This window comes from Sorex araneus, chromosome 1 (assembly GCF_027595985.1).
Source record: "Sorex araneus isolate mSorAra2 chromosome 1, mSorAra2.pri, whole genome shotgun sequence".
Lineage (NCBI taxonomy): Eukaryota > Metazoa > Chordata > Mammalia > Eulipotyphla > Soricidae > Sorex > Sorex araneus.
This window is the reverse complement of record NC_073302.1, coordinates 207,042,740-207,064,741: the sequence shown is the minus strand read 5'-3', so window position 1 is coordinate 207,064,741 and position 22,002 is coordinate 207,042,740. Positions and strand designations below refer to the sequence as shown.

Sequence of the window (22,002 nt, the reverse complement as noted above, 5' to 3'; positions counted from 1 at the left end):
ATATATATATATAGACATATATACACACATATATGTATACCTGTATATATATTGGTGTGCTGATTGCAATTTTTCCCCCAAAAGCGGATAGGCCAGATTAATTTAGGAACCTCTGCTCTGTAGCTTGACAGATGGATGGTGTGTCACTTTCCCTTTTGATCATTAATATGGAGGGACTTTGAGAGGATAGAATTTCTCAAAACAAGAGAATTTAAGTAATGGATATAAATCATTAAAAATGCTTGTAAAATTTTGCGTCTGTTAATATTTTCTATTAAGTTTTCCACTACACTTAATAGTGTAATACACTTTAGCTGTGAATGTAACTAGTTCCTCATTGATGGGTAGTGATTGTCATATAACCAAAGTTTTTGGTTCTTTGAGAAAATGCTTCTGATTTTTTAAATTTAAAAGCATTCCTCCTCTCTTCTTCAATTATTAATTATGGTGGTTGCCCTGCAACCTGCAGTTCTTTTCATAACTGAAGGTTCAGGGGATTGTTTATCCCAACCCGCTGATCACGTGATTAGTTCTCCTGACAAGTTCTGCTTATGCTTAGGAACATCTAATAGTCACTTTACTGACAGACTGATGCGGTTGAATGGGGTTTGTTAGGATCAGACATTTTTGTCACTCACACTTAGGACACTTCGTGGCTTTTAGGGGTTCTGTCAGGAAAGGGAGGGAAAACTAAAGTATTATAATTAACAGCATCACAGTATCACACAGCATTTTCAAAAATGAGAATTTGTATAATATACAAATGATCCTTGAACAACATAGGTTTGCACTGCATAGGGTCACCTTGTGCTGCTTATATCCCCCCTATCCCTCCCTCTACCTTATCTGTGGGCCCCATATTCACAGATTCGACCCACTGTGTATAGTGATTGGATACACAGATTTGGAACCTATGGATATATGAAGAGCTGACTGTAAGTCATAGGAAGTTTGTGACTTTGTGTATCTGTGTGTGTCTGTGTCTGTGGACATATGTGTGTCCTTTCGTGCCTTTATCCATTGGTGCTGACGGTACTACCTCTTCAGCTCTGTAGGAGGATTTTTAACTGTACAAAGATTTTATGTATGAAAGGTACCTTTCTAAAATAGAATTACTAAGGTATAATTTGATACATAAGTTGCACACATTTTAAAGTATCAACATCTTTATACATGGGAAACCATTACATATACTGTTCATTTTATATATATATATATAGTGTTCATTATATATATGTTCATTATATATAATGGGTAATCATTATCTTGACTATGAGATCATGATTTTTGTCAAGATAATCAATACATCCATCGCTACCAGTAGTTGTTTCCTTAAGCCCTATATAAGCCTCCTTCAGGAAAATACTAATGTTTTCTGTTACTTTGTAGATAAGTGACTTGCTTTTTCTCGAACTTAAATCGCTGTCACTGTCATTGTTGTCCCATCGGTTTGCGATCAGGCACCAGTAATGTCTCTATTGTGAGACTTGTTACTGTTTTTGGCATATTGAATAGCACAGCCTTGCACACAGCTGACCCTGGTTGGATTCTTCCCCCCCTCTCAGAGAGCCCGGCAAGCTACCGAGGAGAGTATCCAGCCCGCATGGCAGAGCCTGGCAGGCTACCCTAAAGAGAGGAAAACTATTCTTTTTTGGTACCAGGAATTGAACCGAGGACCTCACACATGCAAAATAAGTGCTTTAACTCTGATCTCTACCTGCAGCTCCTATATTCTTCTTTTGTTTTTTCCAGGTCTGACTTCTTTCATACCTATTATAGCAAGTATTAGTAGTTAATTTGGTTTTGTTGCTAAAATTTCACTGTATCACTTTGTTCTTTGATTGACCCGAGCGGGCACCAGTAACGTGTCTCTATTACACTCAGCCCTGAGATTTTAGCAGCCTCTCTTTACTCCTCTTTCCCAACCTTTGGAGGCTCTTTCAGGGTCAGGGGAATGAGACCTATTGTTACTGTTTTTGGCTAAAATTTAACTTCTTAATTTAATTAATTTGTTAATTTCTTTTTGTATTCCAAAATGATAAATAGTATTTTAATTTATCATACCATTTTATCCTTTCACTTATTTGGTTTTTTCTTTTGGTAGTTACAAATAGTACTACAATGAAAATTTGTGTGCATACATATGCTGGAGAAAACAAAGCAGCATATGCCATGGTGAAATGAGTTGACTGTGTGAGAGGTCTTTTACAAGTTTTTAAAGTTTTTTTGAAAAGTTACCAAACTTTTCCAGGGTGGTTTATATGTACCATTAAGACACTTTTTGTTTGGATTCTGTTGGTGCCAGGTAAGCAACCCAGGGACTTGACATCCAAGTGTATACTCTGTTCTCCTGAGCTACATCCCTGGCTCTCTTAATAGTGTCTCGTACGATCTGTTTACATAGTTTAGATTGTTGCTAACTCATTTGGTCTGTGGATTAGACAATATTGAGGAACGTGTTAAGATCACAAAATTTCAAGTTCTGTTTTAGACTTTGGAAATAAAAACATGCATTTAAAAAATAGACGTATAGGTCATTCAAATGCATGTTGGAATTTGAAAAGTTCTGATTTAAAACTGGAATTCTCATCCTGCCACCCTCCTCCTGGTTTTTGTTGGTTGCTGTTATAATGTGACAGAAAACTTAGAGAATTACTGTGAGATTCTCAGATGGGGTTTGGAGGTACAGTATAGTTTTAAAAGTTTGACTCATGATGTAGGTAAAAACAAAGTGCTCTGCCCTCTCCAGATGACTGTTTCATGTTTGTTTGTGTAGTTACTTTCATATACTGATATCTTGAAATTTTTAATATTTTCTCTATTCAGTTTAATGAAATACAGAATTGTTTTAGGAATGACATTATCAGTAGAGTAACTATATCACAGTACTTTTTCAAGCCAAATTTCATATTTTTGCCTACTTTTATGTTTTCAGTATTATATACTATCTTTTCTATCATTGCATGAATATGTAAAATTGAGCTACAGTGTTTTCTGTTACCGATCTAAATGATTGTTAATAATAATAAATCATAGCTTCGTACAGTACTAGGAAATTCTCAGTTTAAAGTTTTCAAAAATCTAACAATAGAGAAAAAGAGTAATAAAGTGAAACAAGTTAAAGATACCTGCAATTGAGATGTTTTCCAAAAGTTGATCTGTGATTTAGATATTCTAGAATTAACATGTTTGTCATAGTATTTCTTTACCGTGAGATTGCTTTTACTTTCTTTTTGATATCACACATGTATGCTTTTAAAGTCCCTTCACCACTTTTTCTGCACATCCCCACATGAAGTTAAGATAAAGAACTGTGGGTGATTTCTTATTAGTTTAAAATTTAACATAGTTGTTTTTCAGGAGAGAAAAATCTTTATTGTGTTATTAAATTTTAAGAGGAATTTATTGCATGTGGGCACTTTTTTGTTTAGCTGATAAATGTCTTTAGGTCCTTTTATTTAAAGAAAATCCAGTAACTTATTGCTTATTTTATTGATTTTAATCTAAGGCTGATCTATTTGTTTTGAAGACAAAGTTAATGAGATATGTAACTATATACAAATACTTGAGCAGTGGAAGGCTGCCTAACATGTTCTTTAAGGCACCATTTCTCAAAGTTTTCCGTGGTAAAAGACCAGTGGTCTTTGTTTTAATTCACTGCTTACAAAAAACCTTATACAATGAAAAATTGAATTGCGAGGAAAATTAAAGGATAGAAAAATACAAGGTTACCACCACTTCCCCAATATTTATTAGTAACCATGATTTAGAAACTGTTGATAATAGAGTTTTAGGCAGACTATAGTCCAACTCCAAACCCACCACCATTGTCAGCATCCGTCCACCAATGGATGGTTCGCTTCCACCACACCTGCCTGATGATACTCAGGGATTACTCATGACTCCACTCGGGAGTCACTCAGAGCGGTACTCAGGGAACCGTATGGCATGCTGGGGATCGAGCCTGGGTTGCCCGCTTGCAAGGCAAACGGCTTTTTTCAGTAGATATATCCATTCCCTTATTTTGTTACTCTGTATGCTGCAGATTACTGAGAATATTGGGGGTTCATCTTTTTCATTCTTATTTTGTTTAACATAATGCCCCCATTTCTACCCAAGTTGCAAAAAGTTTCACAATTTCATTTCTTGTGGCTGCATAGTATTCTCTCTCTTTCTCTCTCTCTCTCTCTCTCTCTCATACACACACACACACACACACACACACACACACACCTTGGTCTGTTGTCAGACACTTGGGTTGTTTCTTATATCCTGATTATTGTACTAAGTGCTACAGTGAATTTAGATGTGCGTAATATGTCTTTCTTCAAAAGAGTATTTTTGGGCTTTTTTTTGGAGGGGGGCTTACAGATACCAAGAACTGGAATGCTAGGTGATATGGGAGTTCTGTTGTTAGTGTTCTGAGCACTCTCCAGGCTATTTCCCATAAGGGCTGAATTAGAAGATATTCCAGTTGGCAGTGAATAAGAGTTCCTTATTTATTATTTGAAGTGCTGTAATTTGCAATAATGCTAATGATACTGCTTCATGCAAAGAATGTTTCAAGACCACACCTTCCATCAGAATGTTCACTTTTTCTTTACCATATTACAGGGTCCCCTTTCAACCACTCTCCTACCCCTTTGAGCCCTTCATAGTACAGTTTGTGAAAGTTTTCAGAGTCTATTGTCCTTGACCATATGTTATTCCCATATTACGCTTTTTCTATCCCTCATAAGAGAGAGATAATTCTCTTATCTGTCCCTCTCTATCTTGCTGACTTCATACAATATGATACCCTAGAGTTCTGTGTAGTTGCAGATTGCATGGTGTTTTTTTTTTTTTCTTACAGTCAAGTAGTATTCCATTGTGTGTATATAACACAAACTCTTTATCCAGTCATCTGTTCTTGGATACTTGGGTTGTTTCCAGAGCTTGGCAATTGCGAATAGTTCTGCAGTGAACATAGGAGTGCAGATGTCTTCGAAATAGTGTTTTGGGGCTTTTGGAGTAGATTCTGAGATGTAGATTTCATGGATCATATGGAAGCTCATTCTTAGTTTTTGAGAAGTGTTCATATGTTTTCCATAGAGGTTGAACCAGTCAACATCCCATCAACAGTGGGTGAGGATTTCTCCCCCTCCTCGCACTCCATACTGTTTCCTGTTTGTGTTTGGGGGACAGAAGGATTTGGGGCACACCCAACTGCTCAGGTCTTGCTCCTGTCTCTGTATCCAAAGGTCAGTTTGGCGATGCACGGATGTGGCGGTGCTAGGATTGAACTAGAATCTGCTGTGCACAGGCTAGGTCTGTAATCTCTGTACTCTTTCTGGCCCAGAACTGTTTTTATCCTTTTTCATTCGTACCTGTCTCACTGACATAAGGCGTTATCTCATTGTTATGATTTGCACCTGATAAGTGATTCAGAGCATTTTTTCCATATACCTGTTCATCTTCTATATATCTTTCTTTTTTCTTTTTTTTTTTTTTTGCTTTTGGGTTACTCCTGGCTCTGCACTCAGGAATTACTCCTGGTGGTGCTTAGGGAACCATATGGGATGCTGGGAATCGAACCCGGGTCGGCCACATGCAAGGCAAACGCCCTACTTGCTGTGCTATCACTCCAGCCCCTGTATATCTTCTTTAAGGCAGTGTCTGCCTTAATCTTTTCTCTCCATTTGTTGAGTTTTTTGGAGAGAAGGGTGTATAGCTGATAATTCCAAGGGATTACTCCTGGCTCTGTGCTCACCATCAGGGACCACGAGGGACTATGTAGAGTTCTGGGGATCAAACCCATGTTGACTGCTTGCAAGACAAGCACTTTACTCACTGTAACATTTTTCCAGCCCGTTTTTGTTGTTTTATGAATGCTTTATATATCTTGGGTATATAGAGGAGTGGTGGGCAGATGTTTTCTCCCAGTCTGTGTGGTGTCTTTATTCTAGTTTAGCAGTGCCGATGCTTCTCAGTTTGATGCAGTCCCATTTGCTTATTTGCTTCTGTCTGCTTGCTCAGTGCGCCATTGAATCATTGAAGATGTCTCTAGATTCAGTGTCATGAAGGGTTCTGCCTGTGTTTTCTTCAGTATGATTTATGGATTCAGGTCTGATACAAAACTCAAAACCCATTTTGAATTGATTTGTGCATGGTATCAGATTGAGGTCTGGTTTTTTTTTTTTTTTTCTTTTAAGCATGTGACTGAACAGTTTACCATTACTATTTTCATGGGTATGGGGTGACGCTTAGGGCTTACACCTGGCTCTGTGTCCAGGGATCACTCCTGATGAGGTCCAGGGATCTGTAAGTGGTGCCAGTGGGCTCAGCCACTTTCAAGGCATGCATCCTACCCATGCATCTTACTATCTCTCCAGCCCTCAACACCATTTGTTGATTGAGGCTTTTCTTGCTCGACTCTACACTCTGCTTATTTGTTGAGAATTAGCTTTCACCTGTGAATCTGTCTGTAGGCTCTCAGTTCTGTTCCAGTGGTCAAAGAGTCTGTCTTTATTCTAATTCCACAGTCTTAATTATTATAGCTTTATTGTGTAATTTACAGTGGTGGAAGGAGAAACCTCCCATTATACTTTTTTTTTTTCTCTTAGACTTGCTTTTACTATTTGGGAGAGATTTGTTATTACTCCAAGAAACTATTGAAACAGTACAGTGCTTTTGGGTAAGATTGCCATTTTTACAATATTAATCTTTCTGTTCCTTAAGCAGGGAATATTTCCATTTCCTTGTCTCTTTCTCTTTTTTTTCATTTTTTTGTAGTGCTTTATAGGTTTTTTTTTGTTTGTTTTTGGTGGAACTCTTTCATGACTTTTTTAAAAAATGATGATTTCCAGGTACTTGATTTTTCTTTGAAGTGAATGGGATCTCTCTCTCTCTCTCTTTCTCTCTCTCTCTCTCACACACACACACACACACATACACACACACACACACACACACACACACACACACTTTGCGTATAGAAGTGCCCTGGGTTTCTGCATGTTGATTTTGATTTTGTAGACTGCCATTTTACTTATTACTGTTTCTAGGAGTGTTTTTGTAATCTTTAGGGTTTTCTTAACTCTGCTGACAATGGTGGTTTGCCATGGTTTTGATAGATGTCATTATCATTGGTTTGTGAGTTGACACCTTATTGTTGTTTTGATTAAAATTTCCCTGATAATAAAACGTCACAATTTTTTTTTCTGTTCTGGGGTCATACCCAGTGAATGCTCACTCAGGTCTTACTGCTGACACTGTGCTTCGAGTCACTCCTTGTGGGGCTCAGGGGCACATATGGGGTGCCAGTAATCTAATCTGGGTCAGCTGCATGCAAGGCAAGTGCTCTGCCCACTGTACTATCTCTCCAGCCCCCAACTACATCTTCTTGATTCATTTATCTGTCATTGGGCTTTTTGGTTAGTTCCATATTTTAGCTATGTATAAATGCTGTTTTGAACATGGGGGCTGCACATATCCTTCCAAATTAGTAATTTTTTACATGCATTCTTTAAATAAATTCCTAGGAATGGTATTACCATATTATGAAGTATTTACATTTCTGGTCTTTTAGGAAACGGTGATACTTCTTCACTCCTAAGTCTTTTAGTATTATTAATATGATCATACTTATTCTCTTTAAAAAGTCTTAGCATGACATACTATTTTTTCTTTTTTCTTCTTTTGCATCACACTGGCAGTGCATAGCTCTGTCCTAAGGGATGGCTCTTGGCAGGGCTCAGGAGACCATCTGGGTTGGCTGTGTACAAGGCAAGCGCCTTACCCACTGTACTGTTGCTGTGGCTCCACTTTTTATTTTTTTCCTCTAACTTGTAACTTACAGACATCTTTATGAAGTGCATTGTTCTCTTTCCATTTCTTTCATTTTTTTCCTTTTGAGATCTAGTGGGTAGAGATCAGAGATGCAGCTAAACATTCCACAAGGCTAACCCCCGCAAAGAATTACCTTGCCTAGAATGTCAGTAGTGTCAGTGTTGAGAAATTGCTTTACGGGGTTGTAACATATATCTTTAATTTATCACAGTCTGACTTCAGATGATAATACCACTTGTGTTGGTATGAGAACTGTGCAAGTCTCCTTCCATTTCTGTCTGCCCCAATCTTAGGCTAAGGTTTTCAACATTTTCCATATGTAATAAACCATACTAAGCAGTCAGTTTTTCATACACTTTTAAATACAGAAGAAAAAGATAGAAATATTTACTCTAGTAATTAGCATCACCCCTACCAGTTATCTTAGGACTAGATTTTCAGTTGACATCATATGATTAGATTTCCTTTTTCTTGAAGGACTTCTGTTAACCGTTAACATTTCTTGTAGTGTAGTCCTGCAGGCAATGGATACTTTCAGGTTTTGTATGTCTAAAACAATGTTTCTTGCCTTTTTAAAATATGTTATAAAACACAAAATATAAACATTTTCCATAATTTTAAATGTTTAATTACTGAATTGTTAGCAGCATACAGGTTATTGTGCTACAGATCCTCATTTTTTCTTGGCTTTTGGAAAATACTTTTGCTGGATATAGAACACATTGGCAGGTTTTTTTTCCTTCTAGTGTTTTAAAAATGCTGCTCCAATAGACATGCATCTCACTTGCATTCTTTCTGAGGAGAAATCCAGTATCATCCTGTTCCTTTGCGTTCAGGAGAGGGAGAGGGAGGGGGAGAGGGAGAGGGAGAGGGAGAGGGAGGAGAGAGTTGGTGGGAACTAGTGTTTCTCTTGGCTGAGTACAGACACTGTTCTAATTCTTGTGATTAGTCCGTTTTTCTCAGGTATTTTTTCATGTAGTTTGCTGAATACTCCAGGATACCTTCTATAGCATATCTCACTGTGCAGTTTTTTTCCCTCACTGGCACAATCTCCAGATGCTGTAGTCTTTCTGGACTCATATTTTTATGAGTTTTTTTCCAAGTCAGTAAGTTTTCCAGGCTTTGCCTCAGTTCATTCTCTTGAGAGCTCTCTAGAATGGAAATTGTTTCAAGGCAATCAACTGACGCCACCTAATTTTGTTTCCTTCCCTCAAGGATATTGTCTTCATGGTGTGATGTTTAGTCTCCAAGAAATCAGTTTTTAAAATTTATAACCTTTATATGTATGGGTCTATTTATGTGTGTGGGTCTATTTTTAGATGCTTTTTCATTACTTTATATGTTTTTATGCTAGTAATGTTGATTAGTTTTGAGTTGTCTTACAATCAAATTATGTGCATTCTTAAAAGTTGTTTCTTTCAAGTTTATGTTGGCTATTTAAAATTTATATTGGCCTTTCCATATGACCTTTAGAAATAGCTTTTCCATTTCTGCAAAAAGTAAAAAGAAAAAAAAAGGACTTGCTGGCTTTTGATTGGGATTGTGTTGAGTAGCAGTCAATTTGGGGGAAAATTAAACATGGAAAGTTTTGAGCCCATGAAAGTGTTGTATCTCTCCATGTGTGTGGCTGTGCAAGTTGTCAGATTTTATTAAATGATTTTGTCTTTGTTTTTGTTTTGGGACCACAGTCAGCAGTGCTTGGCTTTACATCTTGCTCTGTGCTTAGGAGTCCACTCCTGAAGGTGCTCTAGAAACCTTAGGGATACTGTTATTTGAACCCAAACTGGTTGCATGCAAGGCTAGCTGACCCTGTGAGCTGTGTTATATCTCTGGCCCTCGATGCCATTTTTAAGTGTAACAAAGCTAGTATGCACAACTATAGTTGTTAAAAACACTTAACTTTGAGAGGAGATTAAGAAGCCATTTGAGGGGCTGGAGAGATAGCACAGCGGGTAGGGCGTTTGCCTTGCACGCGGCCGACCCGGGTTCAAATCCCAGCATCCCATATGGTCCCCTGAGCACGGCCAGGGGTAATTCCTGAGTGCAGAGCCAGGAGTAACCCCTGTGCATCGCCAGGTGTGACCCAAAAAGCAAAAAAAAAAAAAAAAAAAGAAGCCATTTGAAGGAAAATCTGAATAGGTCTATAAAAGTCTCAGTATATTTTTATATAGTTACATGTTAAATGTTATACATATTTGCTTAAATGAAATATATTCGTAAAGTTTTATCTATTTCAGGTTTGGTTACTAGAAAATATGTGCTCACAATTGTGGTATATTTCTGTTGCACAGTGATACTTTAGTAACTTATTTTAAAGTTTCTGTAGCTTGCTCTCCCCACCCCCCACCCACCACCCCTACACCTGTGTCAGTAGCCTTGATACCTTTTGAAGGACAGCTAACCTGAATACGAAATCCTTGGTTCATCATTTTTATTTTGAGGTATCTAAAAATGCTGCAGTTTTGCTTTGCATTTACATTGTTTTTGAAGTGTGATGTTAGTTTGGCTTTTCTTTCCTTTAAAATTATGATGGTATATCATTATAAAATAGTTTATAATAAGGAGTATATATTATTGTTACTCTTACTACTTGGATGCCTTGAGAACTCTTCAATATTCTTGAAGTAATTTTATTCAGATAACACATTCTGGGTTTGGAGCCAGAAGTACAGCAGGTAGGGTCCCGGTTGTCTTGCACCCGACTGACCCAAATTCAGTTCTCCCGGCATCCCATACTGTCCCCTGAACCTGTTTACATGGGTATCTGTAGCTATTGCAACTTTTTGGTGAACTGACTCTTTTATGATTGTGTAGTCCTTGGTCTCTGTGTCAATATCTGACCTAAAATGTTTATCTGATACAAATGAGTGTGGATGTTTGTTTCCTTCCTCAGATTTGGGAACTTTGGGGTTTTTATTTATTTCTTCAGACAGGCTATGATTCTTTCTTCTCCTTTCACAGATCTTGTGGTGGTGTTTTGGACAGTTGATAAGTTTCAAAGAGTTTCTTAGACTTTGTTCATAATAACTTTATCAATTTCAAGTGATCTCTGGGTTCACTAATTCTTTTGCTTGATGAAATTTGCTTGTACCTTTTTGATGTTATTAAGTTATTAAGCTTTATGTTTTAAGTTATTAAGCTCCAGAATGTATTTGGTTTAATTTTGTTTTCTCTTTATTGATCTTACCATTTTGTTTATACATCATTTTCTTGATTTAATTTAGATATCTTTGTGTACTTTTTCAGCACATACTGAACTTAAGATAGTTCGTTAGATAATTTATATATCTAGCATCAGTTTTTGGAGATAAATTGATTGAATCCTGTTGTGTGCCTTATTTTTTTGGGATTATGCATTTGGAAAAGTAACTACCTCAGATCCCCACTCCCAATCTTTCCAAATTGACTCTATACATGTGATAACCTTCACTTAGCTGGGCTGTGGAATTTTTTCTGAAGATACATATTCTCTGGACATAGCAAATGATCTCTTAAAAGTTTGCTGATTTCGGGGCTGGAGCGATAGCACAGCAGGTAGGGCGTTTGCCTTGCACGCGGCCGACCCGGGTTGGAATCCCAGCATCCCATATGGTCCCCAGTGCATCACCAGGTGTGACCCAAAAAAAGCAAAAAAAAAAAAAATAGTTTGCTGATTTCTTTTTCAGGAGCTTGGAATCTCTTGTTCTCTTGTGTTCTTTGGTACTGTGCTGCAAGTTCTCACTGCTGCTAAGTGCCACGGAATTGCCTTTCTCCTTCTCTATATATAACTGCTAAGTTACGCTGGTTCAGTCTGCCCTTTGAGTTAGGCAGGACAAAGCCAGTCTCTTGGACAGCTCCCACTCACACACAAAAACAGAAATGTTGGATGTGTGTTCTGTTCTTGTCCTTCCCAAGGGAGAAGGCGTAAGTGAGTATTTTCTCCTGATTGTGCCAGGCAGTGTCAGATTATGTCCTTCTGGTTTTTTTTTTTTTTTTTTTCATTTTGGGTCACACTCGGCGATGCACAGGGGTTACTCCTGGCTCTGCGCTCAGGAATTACGCCTGGCGGTGCTCAGGGGACCATATGGGATGCTGGGAATCAAACCCCAGTCGGCCGCATGCAAGGCAAATGCCCTACCTGCTGTGCTATTGCTCCAGCCCCAGATTATGTCCTTCTGGCGCAGGTTCTTATGTGCTGTGCTGCTGCATTGTGTATTTTTTGGTAGGTTTATAGTTTATTTGCAAGGTGTTGGGAAAGTGGGGTTGGAAATGTTTTAAGTATTCATTTTGTTGTGTTATTTTTGCTTCTCTTTTTTGGGGGGATAGCACCGTAGCACTGTCATCCTGTTGTTCATCAATTTGCTCGAGCGGGCACCAGTAACGTCTCCATTGAGACTTGTTGTTACTGTTTTTGGCATATTAAATACGCCATGGGAAGCTTGCCAGGCTCTGCTGTGCGGGCGAAATACTCTCGGTAGCTTGCCGGGCTCTCCGAGAGGGATGGAGGAATCCAACCCAGTCTGCTGAGTCGGCCCAAACCGTTTGCCCTTGGGGGGTACTCTAATGATATGAATGGCATTCCTTCTTTATCTGTTTTTCATTCTGATGTCTTTTTTACTCATCTTCTCTCTTATTGTTTTTAACTTCATTTAAATTCTCTATCTCCCTCTGTGCAACACATGTTTTTTCCAGTGCTCCCCCACCCCTTTTTCCCTGAACTAGTGATTTTAGTTTTTATCTCTGAGGTAACTATTTTTTTCTCTCCCGAGTTTCATCAACGATAATTTTTTCCCCAATTTCTTTCTTAGTTCTTAAATTTTGAGTTTCTGATTAAGGTTTTTTGTTGTTGTTGTTTTCCATAGCCTTGAAATTTAATTTGGTTTAGAGCTTTTTTCTAAAGGGTTCTTTTTTTACTGTGTTTTTCTCCTTCCCAGAGTGGAAAGAGTTCATTTTCAGAGTCACAGTTGAATCTTACAATCCCAAATTCAGTATACTTAGTAAGTTTTTCTTTTTCTTTTTTTCTCTTTTTTTTTTTTCTTGGAGGGATACGCAACATTTCTATAGTTCATTGGCGCCCTCTTCTGTCTGTGTAGAATGATCAGCTTTTGAAGTAAAGGCAAAGAAAGCTTGTCTCATCATTGATGTTTCTAGCTAGTGTTTCAAAATCCCCATCATTTCATTTTCTGTAGGATGGATGGGCTCAGTTTTTATCTTTTCCTTCTCTGGAAGGATCCAGACTTCCTCTTCTAATTGTTCTAAAAATGTTGCTACACTTGGTACCATTGGCATATTCTTACTCTAGTTATTATTGCTTTGTAAACTTACTAGTCCTTTGTTAACTTTTTTACGATAGGAGCTAGGTAGGTACATACAGACATTTAGTCTCTATCTTCAGTTGGTAGGTTTGCATGTGAATCTTTAGAATTCCAATGAGTAATCCTTGACTTCGTACACAGCTAACTTGTTTGAGATTCTGAAATCCAACAAGATCGGGCATGAACATGACAAACATAAATAAGTATTGAAAAGTCAGTTCTGTTTTCTATAGTGTAACTGTTGGATCTTAACTTATTAACTCCAGGTGATAAAGAAAATTCTGCCCTACACCTTGCAGGATTGTAGTTTTACTTTATATAAAATCTAAAACTTGGGGCCGGAGCGATAGCACAGCGGGTAGGGCGTTTGCCTTGCACGAGGCTGACCCAGGTTCAATCCCCAGCATCCCATATGGTCCCCCAAGCACTGCCAGGAGTCATTCCTGAGTACAAAGCCAGGAGTAACCCCTGAGCATCGCTGGGTGTGACCCAAAAAGAAAAAAAAAAAATCTAAAACTCATGAATTATTTGGCTTTCAGTTTGCTCTTAATGGCTTATGTAGTTCAGCTATTATTAAATATATTACATATTACATATTACTAATATATAGTACTATATATTAAAAGGAAAGACTATATATTTTTGCTTTTTAAGTCACACCCAGCGATGCACAGGGGTCACTCCTGGCTCAGCAGTCAGGAATTGCCTCTGGCAGTGCTCAGGGGACCTTATGGGATGCTGGGAATCAAACCCGGGTTGGCTGCGTGCAAGGCAAACACCCTACCTGCTGTGCTATCACTCCAGCCCCAGGAAAGACTATATATTAAAAGGAAAATGCATAGTGTTTAGGGATAACTTAGTAGGCTTCAGAAGGGTATTTCAGAATGTCAAAATAATTGTAAGAAGTAACTTTGCGTGTAGAGTTGAAATAAAGTGGAAAGCTTTAACAAAAACATTTTAAAATTTATGAAGTAACAGAGTTTACCAAAATTCAAAAAAGCATAAAAAGTCACAAAAGAAATTAATGAATATTTAGCATTTTGGTATTCATCTTATATTTTAATGCTGTTTTTTTCTCCTCAAACATACTAATTTACATTTATACATGTTATTTATAACCTGTCTTTAATTTGCTATCCTAACATCTGTTAGGGTTAGTAGGGATTTGCATGCTTTTCACGACTACCCAAGATTTCTACTTGTCATAAAATATTTATTGGCCCAGACTTTTGTTTTTGTATTGTAAATAATTTCATGATTGTTATTTGATCATTAATGTTCATATGTGTTCAAAAAATAATGTCTTCTGATGAATTTTCAGTGGAGTTGATGGATCAAAATTGGGGTGGCCTATTTAAGGAATAGATGTTGGGGATGACTTTTTTTTAAGGAACAGTAAAGTAATTAGGCTCTGTTTTATTTTTAGCTAATTTTTAAAAAGTGAGACTGTCCTCACTTTTTTAGTAAATAGTAAAAAGCCCCGTAGGCAGAGCCTGGTAAGCCACCTGTGGTGTATTTGATATGCAAAAACAGTAACAAGTCTCATAGTGTAGACGTTACTGGTGCCTGCTTGAGCAAATCAATGAACAACAGTGTTACAGTGCTTAAAAAAATTATTTCACTGAGGGGCTGGAGTGATAGCAAAGCGGGTAGGGTGTTTGCCTTGCACGCGGCTGACCCGGGTTCAAATCCCAGCATCCCATATGGTCCCCTGCGCACCGCCAAGGGTGATTCCTGAGTGCATGAGCCAGGAGTGCCCCCTGTGCATTGCTGGGTGAGACCCAAAAAGCAAAAAAAAAAAAAAAAAAAAAAATTATTTCACTGAGTATAATGCAGCAAGCATATACACACACACACACACACACACACACTCACTCAAGTCTGCATTACTTTTTGGTGTGGGGGTGCTCAATACTCGGGGATCACTCCTGGTGGTCTCGGGGAACCATTATGGGGTGCTGGACATTGAACTCTGATCTGTTACTTGCAATGCAAGTGCCCTACCACTGTACTACCACTGTACCCCTTTTAAGGATATATTTTGATCACTGGTGAATACCTAAAAATGTCTTTTTCATAAGAAAAAGTCTGAAATAAATTAAAATGATCTCATCAAATTTTTTTTAAAGTGCTGATGGTTCAGTTTTTCTTGTTACTAATGTCTATAAATGATCAGCATTACCAAAACATGGTTTTTCTTTTTTTTAACAGCCTTCTCTAGTAAGAACACGAAAGCTGATGCTAGAAACAAAGCCCTGAAATTTTACTTTCTTTATATTATGACATAATTAAAGAGCAAATACTTTGAGTCTCATTTACAAAGATTGTGAGGTATACTGATCAGTATGTGATTATATGAACTTTAAGAACCATAGAACATTCTGTAAATACAAGGTGGTGTTGCATATTGTGTCACTTTTGTCCTTTTTTTAAGTTCATTACCACAAAATTACAAAATTATTCATGATTGGGTTTCTGGCTTATAATATTTCAACAATTCCTTCCCCACTATCCACATCGAGAAGCACCCCTCCCCTGCTGCTGTGTTCCCTCCCCCCTCCACACACACCATCTTCCCTTACTCTCTCTCTCTCCTCTCTCTCTCTCTCTCTCTCTCTCTCTCTCTCTCTCTCTCTCTCTCTCTGCCTCCTGCCTACCAGTGTGCTTCTGTGAGAGCAGTCTTTTACGAAGGTGATTTATAGAACTGTTGCTGTTACAGGATTTTATGAAGAGCACCTTTCAGCACCCCGCCCACACCCCCATTTGAACACTGGTGATACCAGCTAGGTATAAGGAAAATGCCTAGCTTAAATAATGTTAGAAATCGATCATTTGGGTGCCAGTGTGTGTGTTCCTGGTTTCGTTTTTTTGTTTTTTTTTTTTTAATGTATGAGTACTGCTATTTATTCAGCCATTGATTAAGCTGTTTGAATTGGGCATGAACTCCACATTACTCATTACTTTTTTTTTTATTCTATTCTGAATGTTAATTTTATTTTATTATTTTATTATTCTTTCCCCCCTTTTTTGACTCACCGTGAGATGGTTACAAAGCCTTCATATTTGAGTTTTGGTCCTACAATCATCAGACACCCACTCCTTCACAAGTGCACATTTTCCACCACCAAAATCCCTAGTATTTCCCCCACCCACCCCCGTTCCAACCTTTCCCCTGCCATTGTGGCAGACAACTTCCCCCATACTCTCTCTCTACTTTGGTTACATTCGATATTTCAACATCAGTCTCACCACCACTCAAACCTGCTGAAAAGGCAGTGCTAGACGATTTGTTTTGCATTGCTTGTTATGGATAGAATATAATGTTCAGGAAATCCTGTCTTTCTCTTCCAAGAGCTTTAGTTTATAGTCTCTGGGTCTTGGCCATTGATCGAATTACATGGCACTAGGGGCAATATGTGGGTGTGACTGTCAAGCTGCTTGAAAACTGGGGACCTGGGGGGAGGAGGCCCAGTCCCAAACCAAGCAGGCTTGGAGATCTCAGTCATGGGTTCCCGCATATCTGTGTTTTCCTGCCAGTCTGCTCTCTGGTGAGGGCCATCCCATCTTGGGTAGGCTTATTATGCCCTCTTGGGTGAGGCTCCTCTGAGAGTGTTGAGAATGGCCTTAAGCATGGCGGTGGTTGGGTTCTGGAGGTTTACAGCTACCAGGGTTCTGGTTGGGGCAGGGAGGGAAACTCAACCCCCCCCCTCCCAAGGTGCCCCAGTGAAGACAGCCTGGCACGGGGTCAGGACATTCTACGATGTTCTCTTCCAAGAGCTTTAGTTTATAGTCTCTGGATCTTGGTCGTTGATGAGATTACATGGTAGGGGCAGGGGGGATCTAGGGAGGGCGGCTGTTTATGTGTGTGACTGCCAGGCTACTGGGGACCTGGGGACCTGGGGGGAGGAGGCCCAGTCCTGATCCAAGCGAGCTAGGAGCTCAGTCACGGGTTCCCACCTACCTCTGCACTATAGGCCCTAACTGCATCTTTTGATCTCTTTTGAGATTTGTGGGTCTCTGAAATAAGGCCAATAAATGAGCCTATGTAGCTGAGCTGGAGGTGGTTTGTGGGTGTGTCTCCCACATACCTAACTTTTGGCTGTTTAATTCTTGGCAAACTTGGCCCCAAGTTGTGGGGTCTGACCAAAGGCATAGCAGCAATTTTGGGGTACCTGGAAGTCTGAAGGCAGCATTAGGCTGCTGATGCACTTGCCCCATAGGTACAGGTTTACCTGCTGGTGGCACCATACCCTGTTGTTCCTAGTTTCCTGGTACTGTATGTCTCTATGAGAAAAGGAGGGATCTCACAACTTAGCTAACTCAAAAGGTGTGTGTGGTGTGTGTGTGTGTGTGTGTATTTATTAGAAAAAATATATTTTCCTGCCTGGTGGGAAAAACCTTCATCTAAGCTGTCAGTTACTACTCCTGTCTGTTTCCTCAATTACTTAGTTTTTATTGAATACTTTAGTTCCTTGATTTTTGTTTTTACTTGGTTGTTTGCCGGGGGGGCGGGGGGGGGGGGGATTGCACCTAGTGATGCCCAGGAACTGTTTTAGGCTTGGTGTTCAGAAAAATTTGTGCTGGAAACTCCTGTAATGCCAGGCTGATGCTTCAGCAGTCTCTTCCTAGTCAGCTTTGTCTACTTTTGTCTGTCATCTCTGCTGGACTTTTTGGGGTAACTTTTGTTTCTCTTTGCCTTTCAACTCCCAATTGATGCTGAAAATCTTAGTTTATGTTTTATTTCCTTGGCAATGTTTCTGTATCTTTCCATAACAGTGATTAGGCTAATTGTGAAGCTACTTACCAAGCTCACACTTGATTGCATACTTAGCTATGTTTTCCACACTGAATTTCTTAAAGACCCAGGTTTGTTTCTCATTCACTTAAAATTTTCAGTAACAGGAGTAGTGTCTGGTGTCTACTAACTGCTCTGAAGTGTGTTGAAAGTATGACTACCGAGTAATAATTTGTAATTTATGCCTTGCAGTATAGCCACTGTTCTTTTCCGTAAGGGAAGTCCCAGAAGATCTCTGATGAGACTTGAGTTTAGAAGCTGGTTGTTTGAATGAATATTTAGAACTGTAAGGAGAGGCATTGTGACCTGTGTGAAGGATGGGAGGTAAAAGAGTAGAGAGAAGGTTTCTGTCAGGCTTTGTAGTCACTTTTAACCTGAATATAATTGGATTCATTGGGGAGTGAACATAATTTATCTCCCAAAAGATAAAACTGCTTTCCTGAGAATGGTCTGTAGAGTGTCAAGGCAGAAAGTGTGTAGTGAGTGGTAGAGGTGATGTGAAGCTTAGAATCTTGGTGTTTATAGATATTTCTGTTAAAAATATTCCTAGCTCTCATAATGGTACATGCATTGCATGATTTTATCTTTTTGTGAATTATTCATAATCACAAAGTTTCAGTTATATAAATGCAAAGGATACTTAAGAGGTACAAACTCTTTTCCTGCTATTTACATATTTTTGTAATGTATATTGAAGCAACAATCACTTTTTTTGTAATTGTGCTGTAAAATTTATAATTTAAACAGTTAACTTTATAATATCTTAAGTTTTCTACTTATTCAAATTTTCATCTTTTATGGTGATGTCATGATAAGCTTAAGTGTATTAAAGGAAAACAGTGGTAATGCTTTTAGTAGGTAGGTAGCAGAAAAACTATTTTTGAATTTTAAAGCACTTTTTTTTTTTTTTTAATTTTTTATTGTGGAAAGTTACAAAGTTACAAAGTTTTCAGGTTTAAATCTCAGTTATACAATGCTCGAATACCCATCCCTTCACCGGTGCTCATATTCCACCACCAAGAATCCCAGTATAGCTCCACCCCGCCCCCTCACACCCCAAACACCCCCACGCCCCTAGCCCCCCCACCCTAAGCCCCCCCCCGCCTGTGTAACTAATAAATTTCACTTTACTTTCACTTTGATTGCATACAATATTTCAACAAAACTCATTATTATTGTTTGGAGAGTCTCTCCCCTAAAGTCAGACCTGCTGAAAAGGAAGCATTAGGTAATTTGTTTTCCATTGCTGAGGATGAAGAAGTGTGAGGTCGAGTGACCACACTTAGCGGCCTCTCAGTTTTGGGTTTCTGTAATTTAGTATTTTAGTAACTAAGTCCAGAGAGATATCTGCCAGAAGTTGCATCGTTGCCAACTTGTACTTCTCAGTTACATTATATTCCACATATGAGTGCAATCTTTCTATGTCTGTCTCTTTCTTTCTGACTCATTTCACTCAACATGATACTTTCCATGTTGATCCACTTGTATGCAAATTTCATGACTTCATGTTTCCTGACAGCTACATAGTATTCCATTGTGTAAATATACCAGAGTTTCTTTAGCCAATCATCTGTTTTCGGGCACTCTGGTTTTTTCCATATTGTGGCTATTGTGAACAGAGCGGCAATGAACATGGAAATGCAGATGTCATCTCTACTATACCTTTTTGCCTCTCCGGGATATATTCCCAGGAGTGGTATTGCTGGGTCAAATGGGAGCTCAATTTCTAACTTTTTGAGAATCGTCCATATTGTTTTCCAAAAGGGCTGAACCAGTCGGCATTCCCACCAGCAGTGAAGGAGAGTCCCTTTCTCCCCACATCCACGCCAACACCGGTTGCTTTTGTTTTTGGGGATGTGGGCCAGTCTCTGTGGTGTGAGATGATATCTCATTGTTGTTTTGATCTGCATCTCCCTGATGATTAGTGATGTTGAACATTTTCTCATGTGCCTCTTAGCCATTCGGATTTCTTCTTTGGAAAAGTTTCTGTTCATTTCATCAGCCCATTTTTTGATCGGGTTGGCAGTTTTCTTCTTGTGGAGTTCAACCAGTGCATTGTATATCCTTGTTATCAACCCTTTATCGGATGGGTACTGCATAAATATCCTTTCCCATTCTGTAGACTGTCTTTGTATTTTGGTCACTGTTTCTTTTGAGTTGCAGAAGCTCCTTAGTTTGAGATAGTCCCATTTATTTATCTTTGTTTTCACTAGCTTAGCCAGTGGCGTGTCAGCTTTGAAGATACCTTTGGCTTCAATGTCGTGGAGGGTTTTGCCGACCTTATCTTCAATGTACCTTAGGGATTCTGGTCTGATGTTGAGGTCTTTAATCCAGTTTGATCTGATTTTTGTACATGGTGATAGATGGAGGTCTAAGCCCATTTTTTTGCATGTAGCCGTCCAGTTTTGCCAGCACAATTTGTTAAACATGCTTTCCTTGCTCCACTTCACATTTCTTGCTCCCTTATCAAAGATTAGATGATCATATATTTGGGGGTGTATGTCAGAGTATTCAACCCTGTTCCATTGGTCTGCCGCTCTGCCTTTGTTCCAGTACCATGCTGTTTTAATGACTACCGCTTTGTAGTAGAGTTGGAAGTTGGGGAGGTTGATTCCTCCCATTTTCTTTTTCCCAAGGATTGCTTTAGCTATTCGTGGGGGCTTATTGTTCCATATGAATTTCAGGAGCGCTTGCTCCATTTCTTTGAAGAATGTCAAGGGTATCCCTATAGGGATCGCATTGAATTTGTACAATGCTTTGGGGAGAATTGCCATTTTGACAATATTAATTCTTCCAATCCATGAGCAGGGGATGTCTTTCCATTTCCTCGTGTCCTCTTTTATTTCCTGAAGTAGTGTTTTATAGTTTTCATTATACAAGTCCTTTACCTCCTTTGTTAAGCTGATTCCGAGGTATTTGATTTTTTGAGGCGCAATTGTGAATGGGATTGCTTTTCTCAGGTCACTTTCTTCTCTCTCATTATTTGCATATAGGAAAGCCATGGACTTTTGGGTATTGATTCTATAGCCTGCAACTTTACTGTACGAGTCTATTGTTTCTAGGAGTTTCTTGGTAGAGGTTTTAGGGTTCTCTAAGTATAGTATCATATCATCTGCGAATAGTGAGAGCTTGATTTCTTCCTTTCCTACCTGAATGCCCTTAATGTCTTTTTCTTGCCTAATCGCTATTGCAAGTACTTCCAGTACTATATTGAACAGAAGTGGAGAGAGTGGGCATCCTTGTCTCGTCCCTGTTCTCAGAGGGAAGGCTCTTAGTTTTTCCCCATTGAGGACAATGCTTGCCATAGGCTTGTAAAGCACTTTTTTAAACCAAGCAAAATTTAAATAGAATTATGTATTGAATAATTACCAAACTATTATTAAAACAACTTATATTGCCTACTTTACATTTTCCAGGAACATCATTTACAGCGAGCTATTTCTGCACAGCAAGTATTCAGAGAAAAAAAAGAGAGTATGGTCATTCCAGTTCCTGAAGCCGAGAGCAACGTCAACTATTACAATCGCTTGTACAAAGGAGAGTTTAAACAGCCAAAACAGTTCATTCATATTCAGCGTAAGTTTGCTAATTTATTGTTTTCTGTTTGTAATTTAAATGTAGCTGTCAATTAAAATCTTTTCTCTTTTTTACTGAGGAGATTTTAGTTTCTTAGTTGGTACACAGTTTATAGATACGGTGAAAATTTAAAAAATACCTCAGTGCTTATCAATTTCAAGATCACTTTGAGTGTTGATGACATTTGTAACATTCAGTTTTTATGTTTTGTAGACTTTTATGTGGTATAAAGCTTTACTTTATTGTACAACTGAAAGGTGTTAAATTACCATGCCCACATAAAATTATTTATTTTTTGCTTTTTGGGTCACACCTGGTGATGCACAGGGGTTACTCCTGGCTCATGCACTCAGGAATTCTTCCTGACAGTGCTCAGGGAACCAAATGGAATGCTGGAAATCGAACCTGGGTCTGCTGCATGCAAGGCAAACACCCTACCTACTGTACTATCATTCCAGCCCCATAAAATTTATTTTTAAAGGTCTAATGCCTGTAGTCCTGCTTAGAGTT

At 38.7% G+C, this 22,002-nt stretch overlaps 1 protein-coding gene across 3 annotated transcripts in view; it reads left to right on the top strand.

Annotated features, from left to right (window-relative positions):
* EPC2 (enhancer of polycomb homolog 2) overlaps window positions 1-22,002 on the top strand; it is a 101,281-nt gene that overhangs the window by 18,378 nt on the left and 60,901 nt on the right. For all 3 annotated transcript variants that reach the window (XM_055118555.1, XM_055118560.1, XM_055118550.1), the window contains exon 2: window positions 21,333-21,492. In XM_055118555.1, the coding sequence (XP_054974530.1) occupies window positions 21,333-21,492 (160 nt within the window). The remainder of the gene's footprint in view (window positions 1-21,332; window positions 21,493-22,002) is intronic.